Below are 18,820 nucleotides of genomic sequence, written 5' to 3' on the forward strand. Positions count from 1 at the left end.
GTGACCTGGCTGGCTTGGGGTGTTATGTCTACTAGGTACAGGGGATTGGTTTTAACTAATCATGCATTCCAGGGTAAGTATGGGAGCACCCTCCACTTTTACTCCCCTGTGTCCTGGAAAAGAATCTTTGTAAATGGACGAGAACTTAGTTGTGTAATTAATTATTTGAGTATGTTTTTGTTTCTTCATGTGATATCACATTGAAAACTTTGAAGTAGCTAATTCTGTGACTGGTATATTGGGTACTAGGAAGCTTCCTCAAAGGAGAAAGGAAGAAAGATCTTTGATTTGAAGGCTGGGAAGAGGAATATGGTTGATATAAAATTCATTACCTTGTTCTCTTCTGTCTCCATATAACAGGCAAATACACACACACACACACACACACACACACACACACACACACACACACACCTCTAAGTGATTAATGATGTTTTCAGAGAGAAAAGATTTTAAAGCTAATTTTGAACTTTCCTGCTATCCCAGCAGCCCCTAGGTCACCAATAGAACTGACATATGTGTGACAGTTAAGGCCAGGATCAGTTTTATGTATCCCTGCCTATCTTTCAAAGATAAATGCTGATTGCCTTATCTATCATTTTGTACTATCTGCAGTTCTCATTTCAGTTAGAGTGGGTTATTAGAAGTTATGCTTTCGGGGGCAGCTGGGTAGCTCAGTGTATTGAGAGCCAGGCCTAGAGACAGGAGGTCCTAGGTTCAAATCTGGCCTCAGATACTTCCTAACTGTGTGACCCTGGGCAAGACACTTGACCCCCATTGCCTAGCCCTTACCACTCTTCTGCCTTAGAGCCAATACACAATATTGACTCCAAGACAGAAGGTAAGGGTTTAAAAAAAAAAAGAAGTTATGCTTTCTTACACTTCAATAATACTTCACAAGGACTATCAATCTTCATCAGCTGCTATCCTAATTACTGTCAACATTTCATCATTTTCCATTGTCTGGGTCAAATTTAATGGTTCTGTGGGGTTTTGTTTGCTTTTAAATTACTAATAAAGGAGATTGCCTTTACTTCTTTTTCAAAGGTTCAAAGCACAGCATGACTTAACAGTTTACCAACTATCATAGTTATTAAGCAGTGAAATATATGTATATAAGCAAATACATATATGTAATCAAAAGCATAAAATACAAAGGTGGGAGTACTACCAGAACTGACATGGATTTCTAATACTAATATCCTCAATAATAGCAATGATTTAGAGCTTTAAAATTTCCACAGTTCTTTACATATGTTATCTCCTTCGATTCTCACAATAATCTTATGAGATAGATGTTATTTTTATCCCCATTGTCCAGAGGAAAATGAAGACATTGAGTCTCTTGGCATAAGTGGCTTGCCTAGAGTTACACAGTTAATAAGAATCAGAGACAGAACTCCAACCTGAGTCTTCCTGGTTCCAGGTTCAGTGCTGTCTCCATTATACCACCTAACTAATGGAGTATGACCCTGGGACGCCCCCCCCCCTGCACCTTGTCCCAGGCTAGTTCCCAAATCTGTCCTTGAGCCTGTGGTTATTTTTCTCTATTGCCAGAATGAAACATTGCCACTCTTGTAGTGATAATTGAACCTGACATTAAAATTATTTCCTAGAATTGCTGCTGGTTTTTAAGAATGCCAGGAGAACGGAACCACCTCCCTAGAGTAAACTGAGAAAATGCCTCTGAGACAGTGTCTGTAAAAGTGGATATTGCCACTTCAATTAAATTAAACAAATATTTATTAAACCCCTTTCATCTGCAAAACACCACGCCTCTATCCCCCTCCTCCAAAAATGTAAGACACTTAATGGCAAACAAACAAACAAAAATCAATGTAGATTATATCCCTGATCCTTCTAACCTGGAAAGGTATTGCCTTTTGGTTAGTTCAGCCCTGAATTGTCACTAAAGAGTTATGTGTAGGTCAAGGAGCATCCATGGCCAAGCCATCAGTTTTCCTTTTTACATCACCTTTGTGATTTCACTTCTTCTGGATGCTCATCTCTGGCCTGCCTATGCTTAGCTTTCATATTACAAAGGAATTGATAGACTTTGTGCCCTTAACCATCACCTTTTCTACTTCTTCTCTCAAAGAAAGACCAGAGATCATTATTAGTATTATTAGTACCATCATTGTTATTTTTGTTTCCCTTCCCCTAGACATTTTCTAGCAAATCATTTTATTTTCTCCTGTGGATTGAACGAGAAAGATGCTTCAGAAGCATGAAGCAGAGCTTCCTCACATTATACCACATTGAATACAGAATAAGAAGATAGAAATTCATTTTTCCACCTCCTATAGCCATGTTTGTGAACCTATGGCACATGTTCCAGAGGGGACTGCTCCCTTCCCCCTCTCCCCATGCACCTAAGGACATTTCTCATATCACCCTCCCCTCTGGCCAGCAGCCCAATGGGAGCACTTCCTTCCTCCCCTGTCTGGGGTAAGGAAGGGGAGGCTCACATACAGCACGAGGGTTGCAGTTTGGGTACTCAGTCTCTAAAGAGTCAATGCTAGCAATATTTTATTTATTTGTTTGTTTGCTTATTTATTTAATTTATAATATTTTTCCATGGTTACATGATTCATATTCTTTCCCACCTCTCCTCTCTCCCCCTTCCCATAACCAATGAGCAATTAAACTGGATTTTACATGTATCAATGATCAAGACCTGTTTTTCCATATTATTAATATTTGCACTAGGGTGATTATTTAGAGTCTACATCCCCAATCACATCCCCATTGACCCCTGTGATCAAGCAGTTGTTTTTCTTCTGTATTTCTACTCTCACAGTTCTTCCTCTGAATGTGGATAGTGTTCTTTCTCATAAGTCCCTAAGAATTGTCCTGGATCATTGCATTGCTGCTAGTAGAGAAGTCTGTTACATTCAATTGTGCCACAGTGTATCTGTCTCTGTGTACAATGTTCTCTTGGTTCTGCTCCTTTCACTCTGCATCAGTTCCTGGAGGTCGTCCAAGTTCACAAGGAATTAGCAATCTTTTCTAGTCTACAAAAATCTCTTCTACCTTTTAAAGAGACCCAATCCAGACTTTAATAAACTGACAAAAATAAGTTTCACCTGTTCTCTTGATGGTTAATCAGCATACTTTATCCACATATTCAGAAGCAGAACTGGGAATTTATCTATAGATAGTAATAGTCCAGGGTCTCAACTTCTAAAGAATCTCAGTTAAACCAATTAAACCAAGTAATAGTGATTTGGACCTTTAACTTTTGTTGTCATTTCTTAGCAATCTTGGATTTTCCCCAGGCAAGCAAACTTACCCCAGTTTTTAAAGACTCATTGCTGTTCGTTTTGGCATATATAGTCGGCCTTGTCAATTCTCTTAAACCATTCTGACCTCTCTCTTACAGTGGTGAGTGATATTAGGTCGTATTTTAAACAGATTCATGTTACAGCTGGTCATATTTCATGCATTTAGCAACTTGCATTTCTTGAGCTGTTTTCCCTGTACTTGTCCACCAAGGTTTCTCAAGCCATTAACTTTTAATGTCTTGGATGATGATGTATGTATAGTCACACAATGATTAATGGGTTCAATGTCACCCTGTTCTGTATGTGCCTTTGATGTCATTTTAACTCTCTAAATCCAGTCCAAACCTAAAATGTATTTCTGAAATCTAGAATCTTTTTTTTAGTATTGTCTGCATGACCCAAAATAGTTCATTTCATTATCAAAAAAAAAAGTTCAGTAACCAGAATGTCACCCTAGATTATGATTATCCCTACTGCTAAAGTAAATTACTAGCAGTAGAAGAAATGTTTAAATAAATACAATCAGTTGCCAAAACCTGTGTTGTAGTGGAAGGAGTTCTGGACTGAGAATGGCATAATACCATCCTGATTAGGGCTCAGTGATGTTTGAATTGTTTTGTTGTGGTTGCATGCAGTATTTTCTCCTTGATCTGGGACCTCTTGAACTTGGCTATAACATTCCTGTTAGTTGTCATTTTGCGGATTTATTACAAGAGATGATCTAGATTCTTTCAATTCATATTTTACCCTCTTGTTTTAGAATATCAGGGCATGGGGCATCTGGGTAGCTTGAGAACCAGGCCTAGAGATGGGAGATAAAGGTTCAAATCTGGACTCGGTCACTTCCCAGCTGTGTGACCCTGGGCAAGTCACTTAACCTCCATTGCCTAGCCCTTACCACTCTTCTGTCTTGGAACTAATCTTGGAACCAATACAGAGTATTGGTTCCAAGACAGAAGGTAAGGGCTTATTAAAAAAAAAAGAATATTAAGGCAGTTGTTTTTTAATAATTTCTTGTAATATGGTATCTAGGCTTTTTTATCATTACTTTCAGGTAGTCCAATAATTCTTAAATTATTTCTCCTGGATCTATTTTCCAGGTGAACTGTTTTTTCAATGAGATATTTCATATTTTCTTCTATTTTTTTCATTCTTTTGATTTAGTTTTATTGTTTCTTGATGTCTTATGAAGTCATTAGCTTCTATTTACCCAATTCTAATTTTTAAAAAATGAATTTCTTTCATGATCTTTTGATCTTCCTTTTCCATTTGGTTCATTTTACTTTTCATAAAATTCTTTTCTTCATTGGATTTTTCTACCTCTTTTTCCCAGCTGACCAATTTTGCTTTTTAAGTTCTTTTCTTTTTGTGTTATTTTCATTTCTTTTTCCCATTTTCCTTTCACCCATTTCATTTAATTTTTGAATTCCTTTTTTAACTCTTCCAGTGCCTGAGTCAAGTTCCCATTTTTCTTTGAAGTTTTACATGTGGTTGCTTGGATCTCACCATCTCCTATTGATTCTATGCCTTGATCTTTGTCTCCATAGAAATTTTCTATGGCTAGGTATTTCTTTTGCTGTTTTCTCATTTTATTAACTTTTTTTTTGCTTGTGGGCTGGGAGTTCTAAAAGTTGATGATTCTGTCTCCTCTTCTGATGACTAATAGGACTCAGAATTGTGATCCATTTTGCTCTGGGCTAAGGGCTTCACCACAGTGCAGGCTTGAAATGGCCAAGGACTATGGACTTCCAAGCCTCACTGTGGGGTACCATGTTCTGGGACTTCAAGGGGTTGGTCTAGGGTGCTCTATTGTTGGTGTAATCAGGGACCTGGGATCCTGAAGTTGGCCCATGCCCAGGCTCAGAATCTGGTACAGTAGTTTGGGAGGAGGGGTTGAACAGCACTCCTCTGTGTGCAATTTTTCTTCTGGTTCCCTCTTATCCCATGAAAATCAACTCTCTCTGTCTACATTTCAAGTTATATTCAGCATAAGAATTCTCTCACTGTGTCATGCTGTTGATTTTTGACTTGTCATTTTGAGGCACTTTTTGAAGATTGATTTGGAAAGATTGTCAGAGAGGTTTCAGATTTCACTGCTACTAAGCCACAGTATTAGATCTTTACCACCACCACCCCAATGGTTTTGTAAATACAGAATATGATCTAGAACAGCCCAAATTATCCTGTCTTGCATATGCACATAAAATCTCATTTAACTTTTGACTAATGTGCACAATATAAACAAAAGTTGATTCCTGATTTTTTTCCATAAACATCTCTACATACTGTGTCTGCTTCTTCACTGAAAGTGATCTAATGATACACTAGATGACAAAAGATGACATACCTCCACCTAAGTCTAGGAACAAATCTTGTCTGGAGTGACCTGATAATTCCCAGCTAGAAGGCCCTCAGAAATTTGAGTCAGTTATTATAAGTCCTGAAAAGACTATGCCAACATTGATTTAGTATGAGACTTTCAGGTATGCTCCCCACAATGAAATCAAGAATAAAGATCTGAACCCCTGTCAGAGAAAGAGGGAAAGCAATCCTAAAGGGAAACTCACTTGGGAGGTAGAGTAGTATAGCTCATTTTCCTGGAAAAATAAGACTTCTGTGGAAAGTCTTCTGTTTAGCTTCTAAAGTCCTTCATGATTTGAAATTTCCCTACCTTTCTAGTCTTCTTATACCTTATTCTCCACAATGGACTGAGCCAAATCTCCCCATATGAGTAAATTTTGGGCCCAATCTATTATTTCTTTTATATTAATAGTGCAAAATGCATTTATTAGAGAACTAGTTTGACAGGCTTTCCATCTAGCTACATGTCATAATCCATTTTAATACAATTTGCTTTTCCTATGTGAATGGCACTCAGCAATTTGGTGGCATAGTTAATAGAATTTGAGAAAACCTGAGTTCAAATCTAGCTTCAGATATTTACTAGCTTTGTGACTCTAGGCAAGTCACTTCACCCTGTTTGCCTCAAATTCTTCAACTACAAAATCCACATAATAATAACACCTACTCCCAGGTTGTCATGAGGATCAAATAATATGTGTAAAGCATTTAGCTGAGACAGAAATTAAACCCATCTTTCTTGACTCATTGTCCAATGCTCAATTTATAATATTTCATGACAGACCAAAATATCTTTTGCCAGCTTTGAAAAAGCTACTTGATGTCAGTATTGTGATTAAAAATTCTGAGACTGAGTTTCAGAAAGGAAACTCAATGTATTGATCAGGCTAGCAATAACCAATAAATTATTTTGTCAGTGATCTTTCCTAGTAATCATAGACAAAGACATACAGTAGCTTGAGTCACTAAATAAAATTTTGAAAATTCATTATTTAGCTCTTCCCTAAACAGCCGAGAAATCTCTAACTGGTGAATAGCAATGAGGAAATGGTACAAATTTCTCACAGTCCCTTTCTGATTCTTTGATGATAAAAGAACACCACATGCCTGATCCTGGTATACCAATACCTAGATTAAGAAATCAGATTGTGGTGATGGATTGTGGGAAGATGGCAGAGTAGAGCATGAAACTTCCTTAGACTCCTACTACCTACTATGAACAACCAAAAATAAGTAAATAGAATCAATACTAAAAATAAACAGGAGTCAGTAGTGAAACTAAATAGCTAGGGTTAACTAGAGAGAAAGGTTACTGACTTCCCTGGCCTCAGCCTCACTCATGCAAGCCTGAAGACAAGAATAGACACCAACTGTCTATAGGCATCAGGCTCTAAGGACAGGAACTCAAACCTGGCTGTTAACAAACAAGGAACTTTGGAGACCCCAAGAACATGGACTGGATACCTGCTCTATTCCCTGCTATGGCAGTAGGATAAGAGGCATGAGGAAGGAATGCAATGGTGAGTGTGATTGCTGAGGGACTGGGACCCTGTCAGCTATTGTCACCCCCAGGAAAGTGTAGTCTCTAGCTTCTGCCACAGGGGGAGCTGGATGGTCTGCTTGCAGTTACAGTGGCAGAACTACCTGAGGGCTCTGGTTGGATATCAATCTTGTATTGAGGTTTGATCCAAGGACTAGGAATTATATCAATCTATAAAAACTGAATAACTAGATAGGACCCAGGAGGAAAAGAAAAAGGAAAATCCTAAAATCTGAGGTAGCATATCTCAATACACTAAGAACCCTAGGACTCCAACAAAAAAACAGTAATTAAGTCTATTAGCCAAGCTGCTAAAATTCAAATAAATAAAAAATGGACACATAAAGGAGAATCCAACTATTGCTAGTTATTATGAGGATAGTAAATATATCTCAGCTCAAACTCAAGAGGGCAGTGAAATTTAAAATTCCTACTTCAAAAACAGCAAAGAAATACAATAAATGGCAACAAACTCAGAAAGAGGTTTGGGAAGAGCTTAAAAAAGACTTTGAAAACCAAATGAGAGAGGTTGAGGGAAAATAAGAAAAAAATAAGAGCAGTACAAGAAAATCAAGAAAATTATGAATAAAAGATTAACAAAATGGAACAATATATCCAGAAACTTATAGAAGATAATGTATTAAGAACTACATTTGGACAAGAGAAACTAACGATTTCCTAATAAAACAAGAAATAATAAAACAACGTCAAAAGAATGAAAAATTAGACTATGAAACATCTTATCACAAAAACAACTGACCAGGAAAATAAATCAAGGAGGGACAATATAATAGCAATTGAACTTCCAGAAAGTTATAATTTAAAAAAAAAAAAGAGTTTAAACACCATACTCCAAGAAATAATCAAGGAAAATTGCCCAGAAATTCTAGAATCAGAGAGTAAAATGGAAATTGAAAGAATCCACTGATCACCACCTTAAAGATACTCAAAGATGAAAATGCACAGGAACATCACTACTGTGTTCCATAGCTATCAGGTTAAGGAGTATTACTATAAACAACATGAAAAAAATGTTAATACTGTAGAATTTCAACTATTCTTGGGGGGAAACCCAGAACTCAGCAGAAAATTTGATGTATAAGAAACATACAAAGACAATGAAATTCTAATCATAAGCAACCCAAAAGGCCAAAGTATTTGATTCCTGAATGGGAAAATGTCTTCTATGGTCCCTGGGAATAGTATCGTTGGCTGGGTATTTTGAAGGGCAGGTATAGGTGGGACACTCAAGGTTGAAGTGAATGTAATGCTTGGACTGAAAAGGTAGGGGAATAGACTAGAAAGAGGTAGTATTGAATGGATACCTCAAATGGGAGAGAAATGAATGGAGGAACTGCCATGGAGAAAGGGAGGAGGGGACAGAGAGCTAGTAATACTAGAACCCTGCTTTCATCAGACTTGGGATAAAGAGAGAAAAATATACACAATTAGAGGAGTAAAAATCTTTTGAATGTATAGAGAAATAAGAGGGAAGGGGGATGGGATAAGGGAAGGACTGGGAGTCTCCTTGGGGAACTGAGGGAATAAGAAATGAAAGGATAGGTAAAGGAAGAGAAGGAAGGGGTGCCTAGAGAGGAATATATATCAAGAGGTGGAGGTAAAATGAAGAGATAAGAGAGGAGCTCTTAAGACAAGATAGGGAATCAATTTTTAGAATCTAACTCATATCAAGAAGTAGAAGGGTGTGGTTGTGGGGATAAAGAAGGGGTTTTAGAAAAGGTGGATTGGATAAGAATTAAAAGGTAAAGGGTAAGGGACAAAGGGAGGGACTTTTGGAAAAGTGGGCCAACTTGGAACAAGATAGCAAGGAGACAGGATAAGGGAGGATTTGGGGGAAGGAGTGTGAATTGGAGTGTACTGGTAAAAGAAAATTGAACATCTGAAGAGGGATATGGAAGAAAGAAAGGAATAGGGGAACAAAAAATTAGGAAAAATGGAATAGACAGAAATGCACAGCTAGCAACTATGGTCTTGAGTGCAAATGGAATGAATACACCCATGGGAAGAAAATGAATAGCAGAAAGGATAAAAAACAGGACCCAACGTTATGTTGTTTATAAGAAACACACTGAAAATGAGAGCTACATATAGAGTGAGGGGCTTAGCAAATACAGGAAATGCCTGGTCAGTATTTACTATCTCTGATAGAGTTAAAGAAAAAAATGGATATAATTAGAAGGCATGAACAGGGTAACTTTATTATATTGAGGAATACTATGGATAATGAAGTATTACCAATATTTCATCCATATGCACCAAGCATCCATTTTTTAAAGGAAAAACTAAATGAGATACAGATGGAAATAGATAAAATAATAACAGACCTTAATTTTCCCCTCTTAGAATTAGAATAATCTAACCCAAAAAAATAAGAGATAAATAGAACCTTTGATAAGTTTAATCTGATACATAGCTAGAAAGCCCACACACACCTGCATGAAGCTAGTAGTAGATCTAAGTTTGAGCATCTACACATAATCCAAACATAGTCTTTGGTGAGACAACAATGATGTAGAGAGTATAAATATTCTGTGAATATCTTACTTTAACATTCATCACACTATGAAGGAAATCATTTGTGAGGGATTATGGCATTGGAACCAAAGTTCCACTGGGTATGAATAAGCTAGAAAGGCTTGGTTTTGGAAATAGTATAGTCCTGGCAAGAGATTATTTCTGTGTCTAAGAAGCAATCTGGTTAAATATGACCCTGGTAATGAAAGAGAATTGAGAGAGAATTGAGAACCAGATGGGTTTTTAGTTGATCAAATTAAATACTAATAGAAACAGAGAAAAAAGACCCAATATTGTATTGCTAGAGCAATTGGGAATTGTTTTTTTTTTTAAGATAGAAATATACATTGAGTTGTAAAGCTGTTCATGCTTATTGACCTAGGCTAAGGATGCCATTACTAGGATTAGACTTTAAGAGCATTTTTGAGAGAGTAAAAAGCTGTGTATATAGGAAAATATTTATAGAAGCTTTGTTTGTAATGACAAAAGAGCATACATGCCATGATTGGAAGAAATTGGCTGCACAAATATTGATATTTGAATGTAATGAATTGTATTGTGTTATTAGAAATGACAAATATTGGAAACATAAAGAAAATAAGGGAAATACATATGAAAAAATGATAATAATGCAAACTATGATTATATTTTAAAAGCAACAGCCACAAAATCAAAAGGAAAAAAGTGTCGAGTAAAGAAAATCCAAAGGGAACTCAAAATCAGAGGATGTCTATATCAGAACACATACATAATTTACATATTTACAAACAAATTATAAATAATGTGAAGTTTGTGGTTTTATACATAAATTTTAAGCATTTATTTATTTAAATATTTTGGTGGTGATAGTTACCAAGACTATAATTTAAAAATTGAAAATAAAAATTTCAGATTATACCCATTTAAGAGGGGTGTTGTCTATTCACTCCAATTTGAGATGGAAGGACATTGGCTTGCTGCCTGCAGACACAGCCACCTAAATAAGCCAGTTTTTATTCAGTGGACAGGATAGAACCCATAATCTCACTGCCCTGATTTAGAAAATGCTCTGCCATAGGGGATATGAAAAGTGTTTCTTGGGTTTCTTAGGAATGGAATAAGAAAAGAGGTTTTGAAGGACATATCTGAACCTCAATTTAAAGCTTGGAAATTGGAAATAACACATTATCAAAAATAGATCCTCTTAGTATCTAATAGGCTATTGATCAAAGTAATCTCTGTAGTCCTGACATGTGTCACAAAGAGTTATGCAATTTTGACATGCGATATCTTGTCTGAGAAAAGCCTTTGAGGCCATATTTGGTCAAATGCTTTCTTTTTTTTAAGCCCATACCTTCCAGAATCAACATTGAGTGCTGGTTTGAAGGCAGAAGAGTGGCAAGGATTAGGAAATAGAGGTTGGGTGACTTGCCTAGGGCCACATAGCTAGGAAGTATCTGAGGTCAAATTTGAATTCAGAACCTCCTGTCTCCAGGTCTGGCTCTCTATCCACTGAGCCATTCAGCTGCCCCCTCAAATGTTTTCTTACAAACAAAATATGAACCCAATGAGACTTTAAAATTCTCTCCTCCAACAATAAAATCTTCATATTCCCTTCTCATTTCATGAAAGATACCCTCAACAGTTCCAAATGCAATTCTCATGAAGATTTTAGAGCCATTTGGTAAAGGTACCTCTTTTTTTTTTAAACCCTTACCTTCCATCTTGGAATCAATACTGTGTATTGGTTCCAAGGCAGAAGAGTGGTAAGGGCTAGACAATGGGGGTCAAGTGACTTGCCCAGGGTCACACAGCTAGGAAGTGACTTGAGGCCAGATTTGAACCTAGAACCTCCTATCTCTAGGTCTGGCTCTCAATCCACTGAGCCAGCTGCCTCCCCCCCACCCCCACCCCCCGATAAAGGAACTTCTTGTCTAATACTTTCACATTATACCTAATATTGTGCTTAATTTGCTTCCTACAATGGAAGTTGCTTATGCTGATGAAATTAGCTTTATGCCACCTTCTAAGTTCCTTTTCTTCTTCCCTTTCTCTTCCCCTTGTGCTTTCCTTAAGAGGAAGACTGTTGTAATTATCTGTGTCCTCAATAGCATTTAGAACAGTGCTTTTCTTCTGCCACTAATTTACCCTTTCAGCCATATGCCACACTTTTCTCCTTCACACAGACTACGAATAAAGAGCAATGATTTGCCATTAATAATAATACCAATCACTGACATTTATATAGTTATTTGATATTAACAATGAACTTTATATAAAATCATCTCATTTGATCCTCATAGCAAGCCACTACAGATATTATTATTCCTGTTTTATAGATGAAGAAAAGATAGAGTAGTAAAGTGACTTACTTCTAGTTAACTTCTAGTTAAACAACTATTAAGTGTCAGAGGTGGGATTTGAGCTCAGTCTCTTTTTAAAGAAAAGTCAATAGTCCCAAAAGAACTGCTGCAGGTGGAGTGTCCTACAGTGTAAATGTCCATTATTGTTGCTTTACTTTGAAAATTCCTCAATATTCAATATCTCAGGAACAGTTTAAACTAAGCTTGATCTTTTTAATGCCTTCTTTTCTTGAGTGGGGATTGGCACAATTATTTCTGCAAATGGATAAGTTTAGTAAGTAAAGAATTTCAAGTTCTGTTACTCTCTAATCTCTAATTGTACCAATGTCAAGAGATGCCCAATTTTCTGGGCAACTTGGTAATTTTTTTTCTTATCTTAAAAATCTTTGCTTATGTGCAAGTCAGTCTCTGTTTCTATGTATGTGTGTTTCTTTTGCCTCTGCCTTTCTCTAAATCTCTGTCTCTCTCTCTATTTCTCTTTCTCTCCCTCCCTTCTTCCCTCTTCCCCTTTCCTCTCTTTTTCTCTTCCTCTCCTATTCACTCTCCCATACCCTCTCTGTAACCAAGAAGGTAGGACTTCAATTCATTATCATTAATTCCCAACTGTAGACAGAAAGATTGATTTTGATTTGTATTTTGAATGTATTGAATTAGCCTTGCAAATGGCCACTTGCCCCAGGCAACTGATGATTTATATTGAGAAACTAGTAAAGAATGTGGATTTCTCTTATTTAAGTCCATGAAGAAAAGGGTCCCTTTTTTTACGTTTGTGGGTTGTTTAATTTTTTATGCATGTTTGAAATTTTCTCATTTCTAAAATTTCCCCAAAGCTTCAATTTTTAGAATTGACTCTGATAAGCAGGAAAATAAGCATAATCCAAATAACCATGCAAAATGCATACTGAGGGTTAAAGAAACTATATATGATATTCAGTTCATAGGAACCTACCACATATTCAGGAACATAGAAGCTTAAAATTAGAAAGCTCCTTCAAGGTTGTAGGTGACCTACAACCTTCCAGTGAAGAAATTTAATAAAGAATTCTGGTTTTGATAAAACATCAACTAATCAGTTAGGAAATGTGGTAAGAGAGTGCTGAACTTTAAAATCTAATTATCCTCCTTGAATTTTAACACTACTAATCATTTGGAATGATTCCAACAGTTCCAAACTCCCAAGAAACTGATTGGATAATTAAGAAACAATTATTAGAAATGACGTCTTCTGTTTCTGTTTAATATAGTTCCCTCTCTTCATTTTTCTCCTTTTCTATTCATTTTTTCTCTTCATTCTCTTTATTTCAGACTGAAAATGGCCCAGGAAACTGTCAACAAGTTAACAGCAGAGAAGAAAGTGGAGACCAAGAAAATCAATCCCACTGCCAGTCTGGTAATAAGATATTTTATTCAGTGTAATCAATGCTTTCTTAATACTAAAACTTTTCTGATTTTATTAATACTAAAAAAAGGGCAACTGTGAGGAGAGGAAAAATGAAGCTTTTTCTTAATATACCTTTTCTTTTTCCTAATAAATATAGATGCCATTACCAAAAAGCCCAGCTTGGTCTCCTTAGAATTCTCCCACCCCACTTTCTCAGTGAATTATGCAGATAGAGTCATAAAACTTTATATTTCAATATCTTCTGAAATATCCAAAACACTTTCAAATTTGAGCTCTTATTTGTTCACACCACAGATAAGGGCAGCTAGTATTCTTGTTCAACAGATGAGGAAATTCAGATGCAAAAAGTTTAAATGATATTGCTAAGGTAATGGAAAAGGGTGTCAGAACAAGACTAAAACCCAGGCCTCCTGGTTCCCAACACGGTATGATGTCTCCCTAAAGAGAGGGCACAATTAACCTGCAAAGAACTACATTGAATTTCACCCCAAATGGAATGGAAGATAGAGAAGTATAACCCAAGAAACATTTAACTGACTCTTTGTACTAGTAAACAGGGCAGATCTTTTGAATTTTTTTCCTATTAAAATCTTTACCATTATTTTGTTTAACTGTGTCTCATGACAGCCCCTTTTCAGTTTTGTATTGTTTCTGTATGGAAGCTCAATGCTTGCTATTTGATGGTGATGAAAAATAAAGAAACCATAAAAAAAAAACCTTCATCTGCTGGTTGACAACAGAATGAGTGCCTGAAACCTCTGAACTATATTTCTTTATCTCACTTGTCTTCATAATGAGAATTCAACGTGACTGTCAGATTCCTGGGTTATGAGTTCATGCCCTACTCTGTGCCCCAAACATCTGTTGCTTCTATTCTCTTCCATTTCCATCTTGCATGTCATTCTCCCTGCTCTCATAGACAAATTTCATCCCGCTAAGACACTCCATTTTTATCAAGAGGTGGGATCTTCTATCTTGTCTGAGGGAAAATCGTGGGGTCATTGCATTGTCATAATTATAAATTGACCTCAACTAGCCAGATTCCAGTTAGGAAGCCTAACTTTGTTTTTTGTTTGGGAAAAATAAAGAAGCCTAAAGGATAATTCTTTAATACTAGTAGTAATATAAGGTGAGAAGTTTTTTTTAGGTTGACTGAAATTAGAGTCAGAGGATCAGATCCTGGTTGTGATACTAACTACATGTGTGACCTTAGCAAGTTACTTAACAACTTCTCCAGCTTGCAGTTTCTTTATCATTCAAATGAGGGAATTAGATTAAATGACCCTTAAGGTTCCTCTCAGCTCTCTATGTTCCTTGATACTATGATTTCATCGATTACTGGCAGCCCTCCTTTGTAAAATTTAAAATTAAATCTTAATAGTAATATAAATATTATATTTTAAAGAATTTTATTAATGATCATTAGAAATCAAGGAATAAAGAGGATACAAAACAAAGACCGAGTGCCCATGGCTGATTAACCATTTTCAAAATCCCTATTCTTATTTTACCACCATCATGCCAAAAGGATTAAGCAGGACTGCCCACTGAATATTTATTCCCTGTCTAAAGGAAGTACATAATGACAGAAAGTCAGTGGGCTCCCAGGAAATGTAAGGGTTTTTTAGGGTAACAGATTTTCAATTATACATTCCCCACTGATGATTAATTTTGGGGACCTAGTCTCCCCAGTTTGGTCACTTAACATAATCAACTTTTAAATTACAGTAATTTGAGGATAAGAAGAAAGAGTACAAAACCAATGATTGCTAGGCATATTGACAAAAAGCCATAAGAGTATATATACAAAAACAAATGCATTCAACCTCACACAGTTCAAATCACCACATGTCAAAGTTCACTCTGGATCTTCTGGTGCAGTGTGTGGTCTGTGGAGGCATCTTCATGGTGCCTTCTCTAAATAATTCACTTTCTGGATTTGGAGAGGTAGCATGTTTCTTAACCTAAAATTACTCTCAAAAAGAATTTAAACTTTGCAATTTAGAATAATAATAATAATAATAACACGTTATCCCCTAAAGAGGGTGTTGAAAAACACAGGGATCACTTAGGAATGCATAGCTGAGTTATGAGGTATATGAATCAATTGGCAAAAAATAAAAAAAACATCCAAAAAATCCAAATAAAAGAGAAAAGATAATTTCTGGATGAAATATAGACTATCAGAGTCTTGTGTGTAAAAATTCTAAGTAAAAGAAAATAAACCTATAAGAGGTCCTTGTGTCAGGGCCCAATTAAAATGATATATGTTGCCACATTATGAAAGATGGAATAGGGACTAGATTTTTGTGTGATATGGAAGTGTAATTCCATGATCTGATTTTACCTTCACTCTCAGGGATAGGAGGAGCCAGGAAAATAGCCAAACTTTGGTACTTGTCTGTGAGCATTTTACAAAGAACGTGGATACAAGGTGTCCTAAATTTTAACATATGTCAAGTGTCTCAACCTTGAGTCTCACACTAAGTTCAAGTCCTTTTGTATTGGCTTGGAAGTTCATCAATCCTACCTGGATTGGTTTGGTCTTTTTTGACCTTGTGATCAATTGGCACTATGCAAATAGCTTTGTATTTCTTTGGCACTGTGCAATGGTTCTTTTTGTATTCCTTTCTCCTGGAACCAGACAGAATCATTAAGCAAAGTCCCATAAAATTTTTTAAAACAATCAATGGCATCATTTTTGCAGTTTAAAGCTTCTTGGGTATGTTTTGACATTAGGACAAAGGTATCTTAAACTTATATTACTGCAAAACCAAAAAAGTTAAAGAAAATCTTCTTAATACTGTTGATGTCCTTCAAATACAAAAAGGAGAGAAAAAATAAAACTGAAATAGTATGTTGCACATGCAAGCAAAACAAGAATAAATTTTTTAAAATAAAAAATATATACCTTATAATCATTGACACACTGTGTCAGCTAAGAAAAAGTAGAGTACAAAGGTTTCTCACCAAAAAATGAGATCCATGTTCTCCTTCAAACCTGGCCGTCCTGTGAGTGCAAGCAAATGATTTTCACAAAATAACAGTTTTTCATAAAGAACAGCAGTATAGCAGGTAATGCACATTCAAAAAGTATCAATATCCCCAAATTATCCATTGTCCATTTAATGACAATAGCAAACAAACCCACTCTCATATTTTACATGAATCTGCTATATGATATTTAAAGCTAATTGATAATTGTCACAAGTTTTTCAGGTATAGCAATGTTTCATCTTTGTGACAATTTACAAAGCCAAAATGGAAGAAAAATCTGTTTTTATATGGGCTTATTCAATATTTGTTCAGTATAGTTATAGGTGACAGGTAACAGAATATATCAGTAGTTAAAACCCAGTAGATTAAACTGATTCAGTGTAACAGAATAATATTGAATACTTAAAACAAGTATATGAACTTAAAACAACAAAAGTAAATCTTAAGCAAAACAATCAGCAAAATACAATAAGATACAGAGACTTTCATTTAAAAAAATGGAGTCTGAAAAGACTAAAATTTCACCTCCAGACTCTTTAAAGTTCCTTCTTCTATCCGTTCAGATTCCTATTGTCAGCACTCTAGTGAGGGAGAACATGGGTTTTAGCAATCTCAAACCAGCAGGCAAAGAGTTGCAGGGAGATTAATTTCTCCCCTGAATCTCAGGCAAGATAAGTAAAAGCATCAATGTGCTCATGAATGGTAGAAACTGTTTGAAATAGGCAAGGTACTGCTCTTTCATAGAGTATGCCATGCATGTAATCAGCTTCCTGTTTGGAAGAGTAAAAACTTCTTCCACCCTACCCCCCACCCCCCAAGTAAAAGGCTAGTTTCCCCAGAGGGAGTTAGGAGGCTAATCTTTGCCTAAGGAAAAATACACCCAGGTTTTTTACCATCTGCCCTGGGGAGCAGTTCTAAGGACTCCTAGCTTCTCCTATGGCAGCAATCAGCAGCCCAACAGGATCTTCCGGGACAGGGCAACCCAGATTAAGAAGGTCAGGAGTAAATGGCTGGGACAACCCAGGAGGCTAGATTGCCAACAGTAGCAGGAGTAGGAGCAAGAAGCAGGCCCTTGGGATTTAGTAGCCAGAGCAAGCAAAATCAGGAGCAGTAAGAGAAGCAGGGCTGGAGATCAGGAGGAGGATTGCCAGAGGCTGCAGTGAGGAACTGAGGAACATGGGCTCAAACAGATTGCAATAGTCCTCAAACTGAAAATGGCCAGGCCCTTAGGGAGGGTGGGGCAAAAAAGAAAAACAAACAAACAAATATACAAACTGGCAGGAACAGGGCATCAGCTCAGGTAGAGAGTTTGGAGTTCTCTCAGAGTTCATGGGGGTGGGTGGGCAAAAAGCCTTGCCAGGAAAAACATGGCTTAAAAATTTATCTAAGCTATCTTTAAAAAAAAATTGAGAGTTTTTCTCATTCCTTCTGGTTGCCAACTATAAAATTTAAAATTAAATCTTAATAGTAGTAAAAATATTATATTTTAAAGAATTTTATAAATGATCATTAGAAATCAAGGAATAAAGAGGATACAAAATACAGACCACGTGCCCATGGCTGATTAGCCATTTTCAAAATCCCCACACTTAGCTTGCCACCACCAAATCTTTGCTGTATCATACCAAAAGGATTGAGCAGGACTGTCCACTGAATATTTATTCCCTGTCTATAGGAACTACATAATGACAGAAAGTCAGTGGGCTCCCAGGAAATATAGGGGTTTTTTAGGGTAACAGATTTTCAATTATACACCTTAGAGGTCCAGATTATTGTACATTTCTCAGGGAACTTCCTCTCCCTGCTGGCCTTCTTTTTTTCTAACTTAAAAAAAAAACCTTATCTTCCATCTTAGAAGCAATATTGTGTCTTGTTTCTGAGAGCAGTAAGGGCTAGGCAATGGGATTTAAGTGACTTGCTCAGGGTCACACTGCTAAGAAGTGTCTGCAACCAGATTTGAACCCAAGATCTCCTCTCTCTAAGCCTGGTGTTCTATCCACTGAATTACCTAACTGTCCCTGTTGGCCTTTTAAATTTTTTTATTCCTAACTCTCTTCCCCTTAATGTGTTCAATCTATATTCAAGCTACAGAAAATGTACATCTATGTTTCTGTGTATATATATATGTATGTATGTATGTATACTGTATTTATATGTATATGTGTATGCGCTTATTTATATTTATAGTAACAAAAATATATGATCCATCTATCTAGAAGCGGAAAAATTAATGGAGACAGAAATATTAGCAGCAACAGTTCAAAATAATAAAAGAATATTTACTCCTGATCTTTTACAGAAATAATGAATTTAGAAAGAGGAATTATATTCTTATGAATGAGAAATCACTATTTCTTTC

The 18,820-nt window shown here is 36.3% G+C and overlaps 1 protein-coding gene across 3 annotated transcripts in view; it reads left to right on the forward strand.

The window, feature by feature from the left end:
- FMN1 (formin 1) overlaps window positions 1–18,820 on the forward strand; it is a 588,141-nt gene that overhangs the window by 559,198 nt on the left and 10,123 nt on the right. For all 3 annotated transcript variants that reach the window (XM_056810223.1, XM_056810225.1, XM_056810224.1), the window contains one exon: window positions 13,368–13,452. In XM_056810223.1, the coding sequence (XP_056666201.1) occupies window positions 13,368–13,452 (85 nt within the window). The remainder of the gene's footprint in view (window positions 1–13,367; window positions 13,453–18,820) is intronic.

This window comes from Monodelphis domestica, chromosome 1 (genome assembly GCF_027887165.1).
Source record: "Monodelphis domestica isolate mMonDom1 chromosome 1, mMonDom1.pri, whole genome shotgun sequence".
Lineage (NCBI taxonomy): Eukaryota > Metazoa > Chordata > Mammalia > Didelphimorphia > Didelphidae > Monodelphis > Monodelphis domestica.